The sequence below is a fragment of the Cololabis saira genome, chromosome 9 (genome assembly GCF_033807715.1).
Source record: "Cololabis saira isolate AMF1-May2022 chromosome 9, fColSai1.1, whole genome shotgun sequence".
NCBI classification, from domain to species: Eukaryota; Metazoa; Chordata; class Actinopteri; order Beloniformes; family Belonidae; genus Cololabis; species Cololabis saira.
The window spans coordinates 16,385,517-16,402,247 of NC_084595.1; the positions used below are offsets into that span (position 1 = coordinate 16,385,517).

General features: G+C 41.5%; 1 protein-coding gene across 1 annotated transcript; it reads right to left on the bottom strand.

Moving 5' to 3' along the window:
- Nucleotides 1-155: 155 nt before the first annotated feature.
- On the bottom strand, nt 156-16,482 carry coq5 (coenzyme Q5, methyltransferase). The gene is made up of 7 exons (XM_061729877.1): nt 16,266-16,482; nt 13,782-13,931; nt 12,695-12,913; nt 12,389-12,495; nt 5,525-5,613; nt 5,011-5,122; nt 156-461 (listed from the first exon to the last, which is right to left on the bottom strand). Exons 1-7 carry the CDS (start codon nt 16,465-16,467, stop codon nt 360-362), a joined length of 981 nt encoding a protein of 326 aa, XP_061585861.1. The 5' UTR covers nt 16,468-16,482; the 3' UTR covers nt 156-359.
- Between the last annotated feature and the right edge of the window lie 249 nt (nt 16,483-16,731).

Here is a 16,731-nt window from a genome sequence, read left to right on the forward strand (position 1 = left end):
CTCTGACCAAAAAACTGATTTTAAAAATTTAGCACCATACAGTTTTGTAATTAAAGTGTACAAAGATCTGTAAAATATACAGTTTTATTCAAGTAAGTCACCTTGTGTTGTGTTTCATTTTTTTGCATTTGAAAATAATCCACACAAATGGGTTTTTGCAGGTTTTTATTTTATCCAAAATGTCTATTACAGCTTATTTATCGACAGATACAGGGAGGATGGTTTTGGGGTGGACAGATGTGGAGTCGTCCAGATGTGGAGTGCAGCGTCGTGTCAGATATCACAGTCTTTGGTCCCGGCTCATCCTCCCAGAGAAACCCGGAGCCGGTCTGGTTCAGGGTTGGGTTCTGCAGGACTCCTCACAGCTTGAAGCCCGAGTGCAGCGCCACCACCCCTCCGGTCAGGTTGTGGTACTGAACGCAGTAGAATCCCGCGTCCTCGATCATGTCTCTGAAGTCCTCCTGCAGAGACGGAGCAGAGGTGTGAGGAAGGAGCTGCTGATCGCGGATGTTTGAGGACAGTTAGGGCGATGATAACTCTTTAAATTCCAGTTTGAATACATGCTGCACTTGCTTCATATGAAGATTGGGCGGTAAGCAGTGCTTAATTTGTACATGAAGAGGTCCCGGAACATCGAGGGGGTACCGGGGGGGGGGGTTCCGGGGGGGGGACCGCCCCCCCCCCCGAATTTTTTTGAGCATAATGCATTTAAATGCATCAATCTGGTGCACTTTGGAAAGCTAGAATAACAATAATAGGGTGTCTGCTGCCTTAACTTACCTTGGAAACATATCCTCTCCGGAGCTTCTCTACCCGGCTAAACTAATAACTGAATAATTAATAACTAATATTCTCCGCTCCTCTGTTTGTGTGTGAGCACAGCGCGTGCACAGCCTTCACCGCTGATTGGCTGTTTCCCGTGCCTGTCTCTGTGTGTAACCAATCAGATGGTGCTGTGGGCGGGACATTGCTGGACACAGTGCAGTGACGGCAGGCAGAGAGATGCGGCTGCATCAGCCCCAAAATAACGCCGTTTTAAATTGTACAAACACAATATTGGTATCGTTGGAAAGGGAAAAATGTCCTCTTAATTTTGGGGGGGCTGAGATCAAATTTGGGGGGGCTTCAGCCCGTTTTTTTATTTGTAGTGAGAACACAATCAACAGCAACCGACACAAATCCATTGATGTGTATGTGACATTGATTGTGCTGCAGCTGGCTGCCCTCATCGCCGCTTGCTGATTCGTTTTGAAGAATCATGCAACTCTTCCTTCTTTTTGAAAAAGACAGTAAATTCAACTGTCTTTTTGACATGTTTGCGTTGCTCGCTGCTTGCTCCCCAGATCCAAATTTCCAAAGTTTTTTTGGTCGGGGGCGTGGTTTGCTGGCCCATCTTTTCATAGCATCAACAAATCTCCGACTCTTTCAAATGACGTTAAATCTTTATAAACAACATGAAATGCTTGGGATTTGTTCTGTAAATGAATTTATGCATATTATTATTTTTTATACATTAAAAAAAATTTTTTTTATATTATTATTGTTTTATAGCCTATATATACGAGAGGTGCCGGATCTGCCCAAATAAGTCCCGGAACGCAGGGAGGCCAAAATCGAGAGGTGCCGGATCTTGTTCCGGCAGGATCCGGCACAAATTAACCCCTGGCGGTAAGTCATGAGCAGTAATGTTGATTTGGTTGCAGTAGTATTTGTCATGTAGTGTGAGATTTTTAATTTAGCTCTAAATGGGAAAGAATGCACTTTGCCATCCTGTCCAGGACGGGATCGATCCAGCAACCTTCAGGTTGGAGGACAACCAGCTCCTTGCCCGAGGACTTACAGTGCGAATGCCCTATTGTATCTGTAGGAATTTTTTCTTTCTTTCTTCTGACGAAAGGAGGGCCTTTTTGCCCCCCTAAACGTGCCCCAAAAGCAGTGGTGGACAGTAACGGAGTAAATTTACTTGAGTACTGTACTTAAGTACATATCCAGAGGATTTGTACTTTACTTGAGTATTAGATTTCTTTGGTACTTATTACTCTTACTTGAATACATTTCCAAGACAAAAATTTTTACTTTTACTCGAGTACATTTCTAGGAAGGCTGAAAAGTACTCGTTACTTTCAGTTCTGCTCTTTTTTCTTCTTCCCTAAAATCCTATTGGACACAAGCTGTTTTTGTCAAAGGAGGAGACCTATCACAGTGCACGCTCTCCACTGGGATGTACGTAAAGCGGAAATACGTCAAGCCTCCTCAAAACGATACCCCCAAAGTAGTCTGCGCAAAGCAGAGATGTAGTTTTTTGTAAAGCAGTGGTCTTTCAGGGGGATCCAGACTTAGTTGGATGGTGCAGGTTGATTTGGTTTCAGTTCATGATTGTTAATAAACTCTGCATCATCTGCTGTCCTCTTATGATCCCATTCATTTGATTTGTTTTTGGTGTTTCTGCAGGTTTTATATTACATTGTGGTTCTAAAAGCAACACATCAGTGCAGCTGGTTTCAAAGAGTTAATTCTCAGAAACAAGAGTTAAAAGATCCTTAAATTAATTTAGAAAAAAATATAGTAATTTATTGATGTGGAAAATAAGAAATGTACTCTTACTCTTACTTAAAGTAAATTTAAAAGCAAGTACTTTTCTACTCTTACTCAAGTAATATTTTGACTGAGCTACTTTTACTTGTAACGGAGTAAATTTTGACCAGTAGTATTTATACTTTTACTCAAGTACTGGGGTCGAGTACTCTGTCCATCTCTGCCCAAAAGTCACCAAATTTTGCACGCAAGCCAGGTCTGACGATAAATTTGATATTTCATGGTTTGCATTAATGGGCGTGGCCTAACGGCTCGACAGCGCCCCCTAGAATACTTTTCTCTGCCATAACTTTTGAATGGTTTGACATAGAGTCGTGGGTGGCGTCATGGGACTCGGTATTGAGTCCTTGACAATAATTGGTGAAAATTAGCCCCGCCCCTTCTTCTGATTGGTTGTCCCTATTTTCTGCTATAACTTTTGAATGGTTTGACATAGAGAGTCGTGGGTGGGGTCATTTCTGATATGCTTATGGGGGGCGGTGGCCATGAGTGCGAGGGCCCGTTCATCGCTGCTTGCAGCTTTAATTATCTCTTGATATTTTATTTTGTACAGTCAATCAGTCAATCCTTTATGTTGTCCACCGTCACTGTGTGTAATGCTGCCGCTACACTACAATTTCCCAGCTTGGCATAAATCAAGTATATCTATCTATCTTAAGATTTAAGAGGAGAATCCCGTCCTCAGTAGGAGATAAGTTGCTTAACTTTGGCAGAACAAGCACGGATGTCATTAGCGAGTCATCAGTCGGTTCAGGTGAGTTGCAATCAGCCTGCTGGTCGCAGCTGGGCCACTTCAGGTACTTCAGCGCACGCATGTGCCAAAGCATCAGCGTTGCTGTTGCCACCGCGGAGGGCAAAGACCTGCGAGTCCACCGAGCAGAGGTGACCTGCCACTCCTTGGGACTCTCTCTAAAACCCCTTTTCCACCAAACCGGTACGCCACTGCGTTTGCATGACGCAACAACAAGTCTTGCTGTTGCCGTTGGTCTTAATAACTCCGCCCCCTCCGCTAACGTAAGCGGTTCTTTCCTCTAGCCCAGCAAAGAGTTGCTGCAACCTTGGAACTGGTTCCTCTGACCTGGAGCCAGTTCTTTGTCAGTGGAAACAGAAAGCCCGGTTCCAAACTCGGCACCGGCCCAGAACCAGCCCTGGAATCGCTTTGGTGGAAAAGGGCTTTGATAGTACCCTGCGTTGAAGGAATGGTATTGAGACTGTACTGATTTCGTCTGCACAAAGCTTGAGACTGCTGGTCAGGCTTGGCTAACTCCGTCGGGTCCCACATATACAGGACTGTCTCAGAAAACTAGAATATTGTGATAAAGTCCTTTATTTTCTGTAATGCAAAAATGTCATACATTCTGGATTCATTACAAATCAACTGAAATATTGCAAGCCTTTTATTATTTTAATATTGCTGATTATGGCTTACAGCTTAAGAAAACTAACATATCCCATCTCAAAAAATTAGAATATTCTGGGAATCTTAATCTTAAACTGTAAACCATAATCAGCAAATTAAAATAATAAAAGGCTTGCAATATTTCAGTTGATTTGTAATGAATCCAGAATGTAAGTTTTTTTTTTTTTAAATTGCATTACAGAACATAAAGAACTTTATCACAATATTCTAATTTTCTGAGACAGTCCTGTACTACAGGGGAGTGGAAATACTTTATGAACTACCACTAAACCTGTGATGTCCCGTGGTACAACTGTTTGCCACATCCTCTGTTAACTTTGGTCTGTGGAACCGTCAGTCCGCAGTCAACAAAACAGAGTTCATCAGTTCATTGTTACATCTCTGAGCCCTGACCGAGTCCTGGATCTGCCCAGAACACACAGCTACACCAGCTGCTCTATCCGTAGATGCAGAATTCACTCAAGCACATCGCTCTGCTGGACGAGGAGGTGGTACAGGCTTTCTAAAGTTCCCAAAGTGGATTTTCACATCCATCTGTCCCGTTGCCAACTGCTCATCACTCAAATATCACACACTTAAGATCACTCTCTGCAGACCCCTCACACCCAGGACAATGGCGATGCACTTCTCGGCGTGACACCAGACAGGCGGACACCGGCCCGGTTTAACTGCTCGTCTGGGACACTTGCAACTAATTGTACTGGAAAGTCAACGTTGTACCAGTTCAAAGATTACAGTATTTGCAGTTTTTACACGGAACCGACATTTAATATCCTTTAAGTTGAAGTGAAAACAGAAACACAACCGCTGGTAGCAAAACGCCCGAACATCTGTCTGAAAGCAAGGCCCGACATGCCTCTGGACAACACGGTTAAAACAAGAAAACTACCTACGAGCTAAACAACACATCTGAATTAGGAATCGCCAGTGAATAATATCCCGAGAGCAGCGACGAGGGGAAAAGAAAGAAGAAGAGAGGAAGAAATGCATCTCACCTGGTTGGGGAACTTGCGGATGCTCTCCACCAAATACTGATAGGACTTCCAGTCTCCGGCAATCACCTCTCCCAGAACTGGGATCACCTGGAAGCTGTAAGCGTCGTAAAGGCTGCAAAGCAAAAGACGAAAAGAAGAAGAGTTTTAAAAGTTGATCAACAAGGTTTTTGTTTCTTTTTTGCTGAAACTGAAGTTCATGTCTATCTGAGATACAACACACACCCTTCATCCTCCTCCATCACAGCGTATTCATGAATACTGCAATAATCCCTGATGCAAAAGTGAAACTGGAAATAAAATATCAAGACAACTTATTGATGTTTTAATGATTACCTAATGAGTTTGGTGATCAAAACAACAATAAATTAAGCCGTCGCAGGCTTTACAGCGACAGATCAGATTAAGATCCATGACGTTGTATTATTTCATACCCGTCTGTTGCGGGAGCTGGACCAAACACATCTGTAGAAAATAAAAGCTGGTGTTCTGATCCTGTTCGGCTCCAGATTCTCACCTGGCAAGTAGCGGGTTGGTCACTTTGCTGAACTCTAAGCACATGAACCTGCCGCCCGGTTTCAGGACCCGCCGAGCTTCCTGCAGCGCCTAAGGGAGGGAATGCATACAGTCACCGGTTACACGTCACAGAGAGAGAGAGGACAGACAAAAACACTCTTCAGTTGTGAACTTGCTTTGCCAGATTTCACATTAATGAAAAGTAAGAACGTTTGGACTTTGGGAACAAGCCCCCCCAAAAGATTTAATAAATCAGATCGTTGAAGCAAGAAATAGAGGAAAAAACTGCACCGATTTAATCAGGAATGACTGTAAATGGACGGACAGGGAATTTGTCAAAAACATATCAACTGTGAGGAGCCATGACACAAATGTTAAAACGAGTTCTGCACACAGCAAATAGTGCTGTAACACAGGTGGAAGTGTTTATGAACATAATGATGGGAGCAGATGATCACGTTGTGTGAAACCCAACGTGATAAACCCTCTCAAATCCACCAGGATCCAACCTCTGCTCTGATTAAAGTGCAGCTCTCATTTCACATCAAAACTTTGGGATAACTGTCTCACAAAACATCCTTTACTCTGATTTGGTCATAAAAACACAGATTTCTCAAACGTCTTTCTAGTTCAACTGGGGGATTTTGGTGGAAATAGAACAGACTTGAGTCGGCGCAGAATCCTATCAGATTAGACCAACTTCTCTCAGGGAAGGAGAGAGAGAGAACAACATACAATTGGATAAAATTCAAGAAAAATAATCATTTCCAGGAAATAAAAATGTTTATTTAAAAAATATATACGTGGAGAATAAATTGTGGAAAAGTCTTCGGCAGCTCCGACTTGTTTCATCAAAATGTAAAATGCTTTTCCAATCTCTTTGTAAAGATGTAAACATAAAACACACATACTGGGGGACTTCCGGTCGGAACACCATCAGGATGGCCGCATAGTGTGAGGGCTCCCGGTTGAACCAGAGAAATTAGAGAAATATCCCCATGCAAACCAACTAAATCATCCCTTGAAACGTGTACAAAAGGGAGGGGGAATATTATATCCCCACTTGGAGCAGTAAACGTCGTCTGAAGGCAGGTGAGGGAGAAAGACGGAACGCAGCAGCAATTAGCTAACGGATTCAAGCTAACCAAGAACGTGGTCGGGCGGAGAAATGGCTGACTTGGAATCAATTCTGCAAGAAATAAGAGGGTTTCGCCAAGAAAACAAAGAACAATTGGAGACAATAAGAGAAGAAATTGTAAAGGTGAATACCAGGTTGGATGAGGTGGAAAGCCGAATTGAGAAAGCCGAAGAAAGGATCCAGAACACAGAAGAAGTTGTCACAGCGATGCTGACGCTGCATACCAAACTGGAGGACAAGTTGCTGGATTTGGAAAGTCGCTCCAGACGTGAGAACATAAGGATCTATGGGGTCCCGGAGGGATCCGAGAAGGATTCGGCCACGATGGCCGTGTTTGTGGATAAACTACTCCGTGAAGGTCTCGAACTACCTGCCGACACCGACCTGCAGATCGAGAGGGCGCACCGGTCCCTGGGACCGCAGCCGCCGGCGGGCGCGCCGCCCCGCTCCATAGTGATAAAGTTTCTAAGCTTTAAAACAAAGGACTCATTACTCCGCAAGGCTTGGCAGAGGAAGGGGTTTGACTGGCAAGAAAGTCATATAAACTTGGATCACGATTATCCACCTTTAATACTCAAGAGACGAAGGGATTACACAGAGATCCGCAGAGTGTTGAAAGAAAAAAAGGTTCAATTCCAGACCCTCTTCCCGGCCAGGCTGCGCGTGAGACACGACGATGGAACCAGAACCTACGAGACGGTGGAAGAAGCTGCAAAGGATCTAGTGAGGAGAGGATACTCCGTGACAGCCACCACAACCCCGGAGACGCTGATGGAGCGGGTGCAGAGTCTGACCTGGAGCAGAGCGGAGCGGAGATCAAAGAAAGGCGCAGCGGAGCAGGAGCAGAGTTACAAGGAGAAGCTGCGGGCCTTCAGGAGAACAGCACCGTCCTCCGGGACCTAAGGATTAACCCACGGCCTGAAGATGACGGATTAACGTTGGTGAGATCTCTTGGAATATATTGCGACTGTACCAAGTGGTGGATTTTCACCATTGAATAGACTGGTTCTCACGGGGCCAACCTATTTTTTTTTTTTTTCTTTTTTTTCTCTCCGACGTGCGACGGATGCGGACAAGGGCCTCTTCCTCCGGACTGAGGAGGGAGACTTTCCCTTCGGAGCCTCCTCGGGGGGCCCAACAGGGTCAGGTTAACAGACCCCTACATAGGGAGTCACATGGACAAGTTCAGTTCAGTTTGTTGTTTTTTAATATGTTAATTGTTCATCCCCTGCCGGTTCTCGCAGGGAGAGGGAAGCGCACCAGGTTTATGGGAGGGAGGGAGGGGGACATTACATAGATGCAAAATAGGTCTTTAAAAATAACATCATTTAATATAAATGGAGTACTCAATCCAGTCAAAAGGGGAAAGATCTTATCAAAACTGAAGAAAGATAAAATCCAAGTAGCTCTCTTGCAGGAGACGCACCTCGACGACTCCGAACATGCTAAATTGAATAAATCAGGATTTAAACATGTTTACTTTTCTTCTCATGGGTCGGGGAGGCGGAGAGGGGTGGCGACTCTGATATCCAATACTGTAAATTATGAACACATATCAGAGCATAAGGATAAAGAGGGTAGATTTGTCATGGTTACAGGGAGAATAGATGGTGTTTTGATAAGTCTTTTTAATGTGTATGTGCCACCAGGAAGCGACTGGTCATTTTATAAGCATGTGGTGGATTTGATGACAACAAAAAGTCAAGGAATCTTAATATGTGGGGGAGACTTTAACATCCGATTGAATCCAAAAATAGACTCATCAAACGGGAAATCTGACGCAAAAAATATTAGCAAAAGATTCAATATTTGGATGCGTGAAGTGGGGATTGTGGACGTGTGGAGAGAGATAAATCCGACGAGCCGTGACTACTCACACTACTCATACGCACACAATGTTTACTCACGCATCGACTACCTGTTTATGCTTAAAGGAGATCTTTTTAGGGTGGACAATTGTGAAATAGGACCCACTACTATCTCAGATCATGGCCCTGTTACTATGAGAATACATTTGAATAATACTAAGAGATCCACTCTCTGGAGACTGAACTCAAACATTTTGAATAAATTAAAGATAAAGATAGATTGTCTATTAAAGATAAACTAAAAACCGAAATTAATCTGTATTTGGAAAATAATGATAATGGAGAGGTGACCCCGTCCATTCTCTGGGATGCATTAAAAGCGGTGCTGCGGGGCAAAATAATAGCCATCTCCTCATACGAGAAGAGAATTAGAGAACAAAAACTCAAAACATTAGAAGAAGACTTGAAGAGACTACAGAAAGAACATGCAAAATCTCTCAAAGACGATGACAAATGTGAGATAAATAAGTTCAAAAAAGAAATCGATGAAATAAATACGCAGGAAATTCAAAAAAAGCTTCTTTTTACGAAACAACGATACTATGAGACGGGTGGGAAATCACTGAAACTGTTATCATATAGGTTAAGAAAACAGCAGGCGGACAGAACTATACATAAACTAAGAAACTCAGAAACGAATGAAATAGAAACAAATCCAGAGAGAATACAACAATGTTTCCAAATCTATTATAAATCATTATATTCACAACCGCAGAAGGGCAATGACAGTCAGATCGATGCCTTACTGACCCAGATAAAGCTTCCAAAGATCACAGATGAACAAAATGAAAAATTAATATCAAAAATAACAAAAGAAGAAATCCAGTCGGCAATTAGTAGAATGAAAGGGGGGAAGTCTCCGGGGACAGATGGCTTTCCCACGGAATGGTATAAAACAATGCAGGATCAATTAATTCCAATATTATTACAAACATTCAATTGGGTGTTGGAAAATAAAAATGCCCCTCCGTCGTGGAGGGAGGCAATGATCTCGGTCATACCTAAGGAAGGGAAAGACAAATTAGATTGTGGGAATTACCGTCCTGTAAGTCTCCTAAACAACGACTATAAATTATTCACCTCCATACTGTCTAAGCGAATAGAATTGATATTACCAGAATTAATACATAATGACCAAACCGGCTTTGTCAGACAAAGACAGACACAAGATAACATCAGGAAGACACTGCATGTTATGAGACAAATCGCACAACAAGGACAGGAGACAATGTTATTGAGTTTGGACGCTCAAAAGGCTTTTGACTCAGTCATTTGGTCATTTCTCTATAAGGTACTTGCAAAATTTGGCTTCCATACAACTATAATTGACACTCTTGCAGAACTTTATAACAAACCAACAGCTAGAATTAAACTCAATGGAAACCTAACCAGTACATTCATTCTGGAGAGAGGAACAAGACAAGGGTGTTGTATGTCGCCGCTCCTCTTCGCCTTATTTATAGAACCCATGAGTCAATTAATTAGGCAGAGGACCGATATAAAGGGAGTAACAATGACATCTGGAGAGCAAAAACTGGCCCTATTTGCTGATGATCTGTTAATAAGCATAACACAGCCCACTCAGACGCTCCCAAAACTGATGAAATTGCTAGAGGAATATGGTTTGGTTTCGGGTTATAAAATTAACATCAAAAAGACCCAAGTATTGACGTTTAACTATGATCCCCCAGCCTCAATTAAAACCAAATATAATTGGAAATGGGACACTGAGTCCATTAAATACTTGGGTGTTTTGTTACCTAGAGATTTAACAAGATTATATAGCATCAACTACGACATACTTAATTCAAAAATTAAAACAGATTTACAAAGATGGAATGTTATTCCCTTTTTAAGTTTAAGCTCCCGGATAGAATCAATCAGGATGAACATTCTACCAAGGATGTTGTACCTTTTTCAGTGTCTGCCAGTTAAAATACCAGCTAAGCAGTTTCTAGAATGGGACAGACTAATAGCGAGATATCTGTGGCAAGGAAAAAGGGCCAGAATCAAATTTAAAACACTGCAATTAAGAAAAGAAAAGGGGGGAATGGGTCTTCCCTGCTTGCAGGATTACTATCATGCAGCCCAACTTAGACCTTTAATCTGTCTTTGCTCACCAACATATACGGCAGCCTGGAAGGAAATAGAAGGAACGATGATAAGGGGAATCCCAATAACAGCTTTACTAAGTGACTACAAACTCCAAAGAGAGCTGGACATTCCAGAAGACTCTTTGACAAGCACCATCCTCATGTCCTGGAAGGAAATAGTTCAAATTTCCAGAGCACAAAACACATCTAAAATAATGAGGTGGTGTGCCTATGATACAGACTTTGCGCCAAATAAAACTGACAGTAGATTTAAAACATGGATTACAAAAGACCTAACTACCTATTATTCATTTGTCCATAAGGGGGCATTTCAAAGTTTTGAAACCCTTCAAAAGGATCATGGTCTGGGAAGAGAGGATTTCTTTAGATACCTACAAGTGAGACACTACTTTGACAAAAACATCAAAGAGGGGTTAGGAATCGATGAATCAGGGTTCATGGGGGTCTTTTTATCATTAATTAAGTCTGAATCAAGTAATAAAATTATCTCCAAATTATATAAGACCATACAACTTTCCAAACAAGATGATACAGATTATATAAAAAGCAAATGGGAAAAGGAAATAGGGGTAATAATCACACAGGAAAGCTGGGAAAGAATATGCCAACTACAATGGATCTCAACTGGGTCAAATACTTGGAGGGAGTTCTGTTGGAAAAGTATTACCAGATTTTTTATCACACCCATTCAAAAACGATATCAGGGCAGCGGGGATGCCTGTTGGAGACTATGTGGGTCTCAGGGAGCTAACCACTTCCATATTTTTTGGGACTGCCAAGTTATAAGACCTTTTTGGAAGGAGATACAGATGCATGTGGAGAATATTTTTAATGTAACCATGCCTTTGAATTGTGAAACGTTATTTTTGGGAGACATAAGGTTCGAAACGTGGAATGGAAAAGACAAAAAACTGCTGACTATACTGTTGGCAGCCAGTAAGAAATGTCTTACAAGGAAATGGTTGAAAGTAGAACCCCCCACTATCGACGACTGGATTGGGATCATCTACGAGATCTATGTTATGGAGAAGATCTCTTCCTCCCTCAAGGTTGAGAAAGAAAACTTTTATAAGATCTGGTCCAAATGGACTGAGTATGTGAAACCAATCACATCCGATTTCATGTGAACTATTTTTTTATGTGATGTAATGACTGTAAACATGGGTGCGCTCCCTGGTTTTTATTTTTTATTTTCTTTATTTTTTATTTTTTATTTTTCTGTTAGTGTTTTCAATTACTGTTCATAAAAAATGTCGGGACAGTAGTAGGGACAGAATCATTTAAGTTTAAAGATTGAATGCATAAATGTGTAAGTTGGAATACTGCTGTTCTAAATAAAAAGAGAATTTCAAAAAAAAAAACACACATACTGTTAGAGGTAAATCAACCAATTTGAGAGATTATTGTCCATCTCTCAAAAATCGGCATTAGCCTCCAAAAAACCCACATTGTTCAAGTTAAAACAAACATCCACAAAATAAAGCCTCCCAATGTTCAGAACAAATTGATTTAAAGTTAAGGGCACAGACTTAACCCTTTCAGGGAGACTGTCCCTGGAAAAGTTTAGTCATCATTTTTCATGTTATTTATCTTCTCAAGTTCTCATTCTTTCATTTCAATATCCATTTACTTCTTTTATTGCTCAGAGATTTCCTTTGTTGGTATCCTGTCTTTCCAGAGAGTTTGGACACACACAGACCCATGATTGGGCTAAACCTTTGCCCAGTGGTGTGCGTGTGCATTACCTGATCAATGTGAGTGACGTTCCGAATGCCGAAGGCGATGGTGTAAACATCAAACTGGTCATCGTCAAAGGGCAGCTCCTCTGCATCCCCCACCACCCACGACAGTCCTGCAGCACAAGATCAGACGCCTCCTCTGTGTCGCTTGGAGCACTTTGTCCTTGCAGATCAACACCACTACCTGTTTTGTCTGAATCCCTAGAATGTGCCTGTTACATTAGATAGTTAAATGCATCCCAACTGATGCTCATTGAAACGTTTTAAAGGCTCACGCCTGCCTGAATGTTCTCGAAGGAAAGTGGAGCTCACCGGCGGTGACACCCGCGCCGTCGGCTCTCTGCTTGCCCACCTTCAGCATCTCCTTGTTGATGTCACAGACCACCGCCCTGGACTCGTGGGGCGTGTCCTCGGCGGGGTAGCTCTCTGAAATATCCTGCCACGACGGCGTCTGGCTGGACCGAGCCGCCCGCCGCTTCTGCCTCTGCTGCTGTGAACGAACGTAGTCCAGGAAACGGAAAGCAATATCACCTGCAGAGGAGGAGCATCACAGTACAGATCCAGATGTGATGACTAGGGGTGGGCAAAAATATCGATATGGCAATATATCGCGATACTTTTCCAGCCGATTCAATATCGATATACAAAATTTGAATATCGATTTTTTTTTTTTTATCCCCGATTTTTTTCCCATTATATCACCCAGTGCTCCTACCTAAGTGACAGTCCTGGGCATTGCCACTCTCTACCAACCCTGGGAGGGCCCTGCACTGAGCTCAGGTTTTATTTCTTTTTATAATTTATTTTTTATATAACACAATTGCCTGTCCTTAAAAAATTAAAAATAATGGACAGAGGTTTATTTATTTATGGATTTATATCTATACTGACTGATCACTGTGCCTGTCCTTGGTTTTAGTACCCATCTTTCTTGTGTTTATTATCATTTGCCACATAATTAAAGCAACCTCATACAAAATTTAATGTTAATTTCATATGATGTAAATAATATGAAAAACATATACAAATAAGTTGTAACTTTAGCTTGTATAGTTATAATAAAACATTGTTTTGACTCAGTTTGTCCCATGAATTGTCACTATAATCTGATGAACATGCAACTCAGATTTTAAGATCCATCACTATCATCTGATGTACATATATACAACTTGGATTTTAAGATGCAAAAAAAAATTTAAAAATGCATTTTTAAATTTTTCGGTGAACTATGTAGAATATAATAATCGGATTATCGCATAATCGGGATATCGCAATGTGTATCGTATCGTGGCTCAAGTATCGTGATGCGTATCGTATCGTGAGGTCCTTCCCAATACCCACCCCTAGTGATGACAGCGCAATGTTTAGTGCGATTAAAAGGTGCACACATCTGCTTTACCTGTTCCACCGGCCACATCCAGGAGCCGGGCACCCGGCTGGGGGTGCATGACGTGCAGCAGCATGTCCTTCCACAGTCGATGGATCCCCAGGCTCATGGTGTCATTCATGACGTCGTACTTCTGCGCCACATTCTCAAACACCTTATAGACTGAAAGAGAGATGTTTACAGATGTATGCAGAATCCATAGTTGATGTGTTTGTCCAGTCCTTAAACAATGCTAACTGGGAGAAAGCACTCCAGCAGATAGTTGTAAATGTGGGGGCACCTGGTGTGGATAGATCCCCAAGATATCATTCCTCACCTCAGCATCAAGCCAGGGATTTATTTATTTATTATATTTATTTATGATCATGATTATGTTTTAATGTCTAGGGGGGGGGGGGGGGTATGTGTGCTGTGTGGATATTAAACTGAGGATGTGTGTGAAAATGACCAGATGTGTGTTTTTAACCATGAGTGTGTGAGTTTTTCTATGTTAAATGTTGATTTTATTATGTAAAAGCACTGTGTGTTATTATTGTATGAAAAGTGCTATATAAATAAAGTTTGATTTGATCTGAAGTACCGGTAAGCTTACATAGGAAAATGAGACCAATGGTGCAGTATGACACTTTAATTCGGCTTTCATAGAAGTAGACTTGTAGTCAAGACCAGCTAAACTGAGACCAAGACCAGTTCAGCTCAACACCGAGAACAGAAACCTAGTTATTTCCTGATCCTGCGTGAGTTGTAGAACATCAGCACCATCCTGGTTCAGCTAGTTTCCATATGAGGTTGTATTCAATTGCAGCACAATAACACAGAGAAGTGGATGATGATGTTGAACTCACTATAAATGTTTTCATCCATCAGCTGAGATCAGATATGTGTGGCGACTGCACTACCGCTATTTCTACATTATTGGAGGATTGACTCGAGTGCTTTTAAGGATTGACATGACTACTAACTAGTCCCAAAGTCCTCTAGCAGAATAACCAGCCTCCAACACCCCCCTCCACCTCAGAAAAGTAATGAATAGTAAATTTGACTGATTTAAATTGGACTTAATTTGGAGATGAAACATGCATTTTAAATATTAAAAGATACACAGAATTATCAACTTTAAATTGCATTATTTCCCATTATAGTAGCCAGATTACACCGTATATCAACATCACTGAAATGGCATGGACCTAATGCTTAATCAATCATAAGGATATGCAAGAGCCAATGATGCCATATTTTTAGTCAAATAAGGCCGTTATAAAAACAATACTGTAATTAAATACAGACACATGCAGATGCACCAAAACATTACATCAAATGCAAAATACTATACCATACTATATAACTATCCTTGGTGTCAGGGAATAAATGCTATCTTTAGTGAAACTGATCTACAACATATTTTTACAAATGGTCAGCGGTGTAATATTCAGTATGTGAAGCGTATGTTATTCTCTGAGTATAAAGAAAAATGGGCCAATGACATCTGGCATAAACCGAAACTTAGAACTTACCGGTTGATGAAGAATATTTATTGTCCTGAACCTTATGCGACTTTACCCCTGGATAGATCAAAAAGATCATTATGTGCTCAATTGCGAACTGGGATTCTCCCTCTGGCTATAGAAACAGGTAACTCTGTTCCTGAAGAGGAAAGATTATGTAGTGTTTGTGATTTAAATGTTGTTGAGGATGAACTTCATTTTTTGTTTTATTGTCCATTATATGATGAAGCCAGGAAGTTTTTATTTCAGAAAATGCAAGATTGTAAACCTGAGTTGTTTTGGACTGAGGATGATGCTAAATTGGAATGTTTTTTTTTTTAAAGAGGTTTTCTCTATAGCAACTTTTATAAAGAGAGCATGGAAACAGAGAAAGGACAAATTATATGAAAATTGAGAAAGTATCTGATCTGTATAAGTGGAATTTATAATTTTGTGCTTTTGTTTGTACACGGCTGATGTTTGTTTGCTGGCGTAGTGTATCTGTGTCTTGTAAACCCTTATAGGCTGGGCACCTTAGAGGTGTATGACACATAAATAAACAATTAATTAATTCATTCATTCATTCATTCATTCACACAAATAGTTTACAGAACTGTACATTAACAAGAGGAAGAACTGGTGATCACAAGATTCTGTCACCTTGGTTTGCAATGACATCTCAATGATCCGAGTCCTGGTGAGACCCAGAGACCCGAGACAAGACCAAGACCACAGAAAAGTGGTCTGGAGACCTACAAGTCTACATACAACCAGGCATGCAAACGTATGGCGACGACACTCCCACCTGATTATAACCAAACATTAAAAAATCACCTACAACGAGTTTAAACGCGTACAAAATATAGCACACTTAAGCCGAAATGTGCACCAGAGTCACGAGAAACTAAGTGCGTGTCATAATCCGTCATTTGAGTTGTGTTGACGGCGGAGAAGCTGTGAACTCTTTAAATTGCAGGTTTTTCCAACGCAGTTCGCTGCGGCTGCCACTCACCTCTCTGCGCCTTCTCCGACTCGGGCACCGTCTCGAAGCCGAAGTGTGCGCTTCTCTCTCCGCCTGTATCACTGAAACAACGGCAGCACGAGGTTCTCCAGCAGCAGTCCGGTCGACACGACCGTCCGGCGGGGTTGGAGGTTATATTTCTGCGGGAAACACTGGTTAGTCGCCGGAGAAGGATTCTCATGGACGCTGACATGTTGGCTGCTTGTACAACAAATGTGACAGGAAGTGTTCTTCTTCACGTCCCAATAAACGCAAACACCGACTTTGCTGCCCTCCAGTGGCCATGTCAAGACCTGCACCAATAACATCCATCCATGCATTTCCTATAAACGGTCTGGTTTTCGTGATATTATATAAATAATGAAATAGATCACATACATTTTCTCATTATTACAAAAAATATATAAATAAGAAATAAAAGTCTTCGTTAAATAAAAGTCCCCTTTTATCACCAATG

What these genes read in the sequence shown, in the direction of transcription:
- coq5 (XM_061729877.1), bottom strand. Translation starts at nt 16,467, where the DNA reads ATGTCAGCGTCCATGAGAATCCTTCTCCGGCGACTAACCAGTGTTTCC. An exon ending in CGGCGCGGGTGTCACCGCCG is followed by an intron (nt 12,496 to 12,694) that starts GTGAGCTCCACT and finishes CTTGTGCTGCAG; the next exon opens with GACTGTCGTGGGTGGTGGGG. An exon ending in ACGTCACTCACATTGATCAG is followed by an intron (nt 5,614 to 12,388) that starts GTAATGCACACG and finishes TCCCTCCCTTAG; the next exon opens with GCGCTGCAGGAAGCTCGGCG.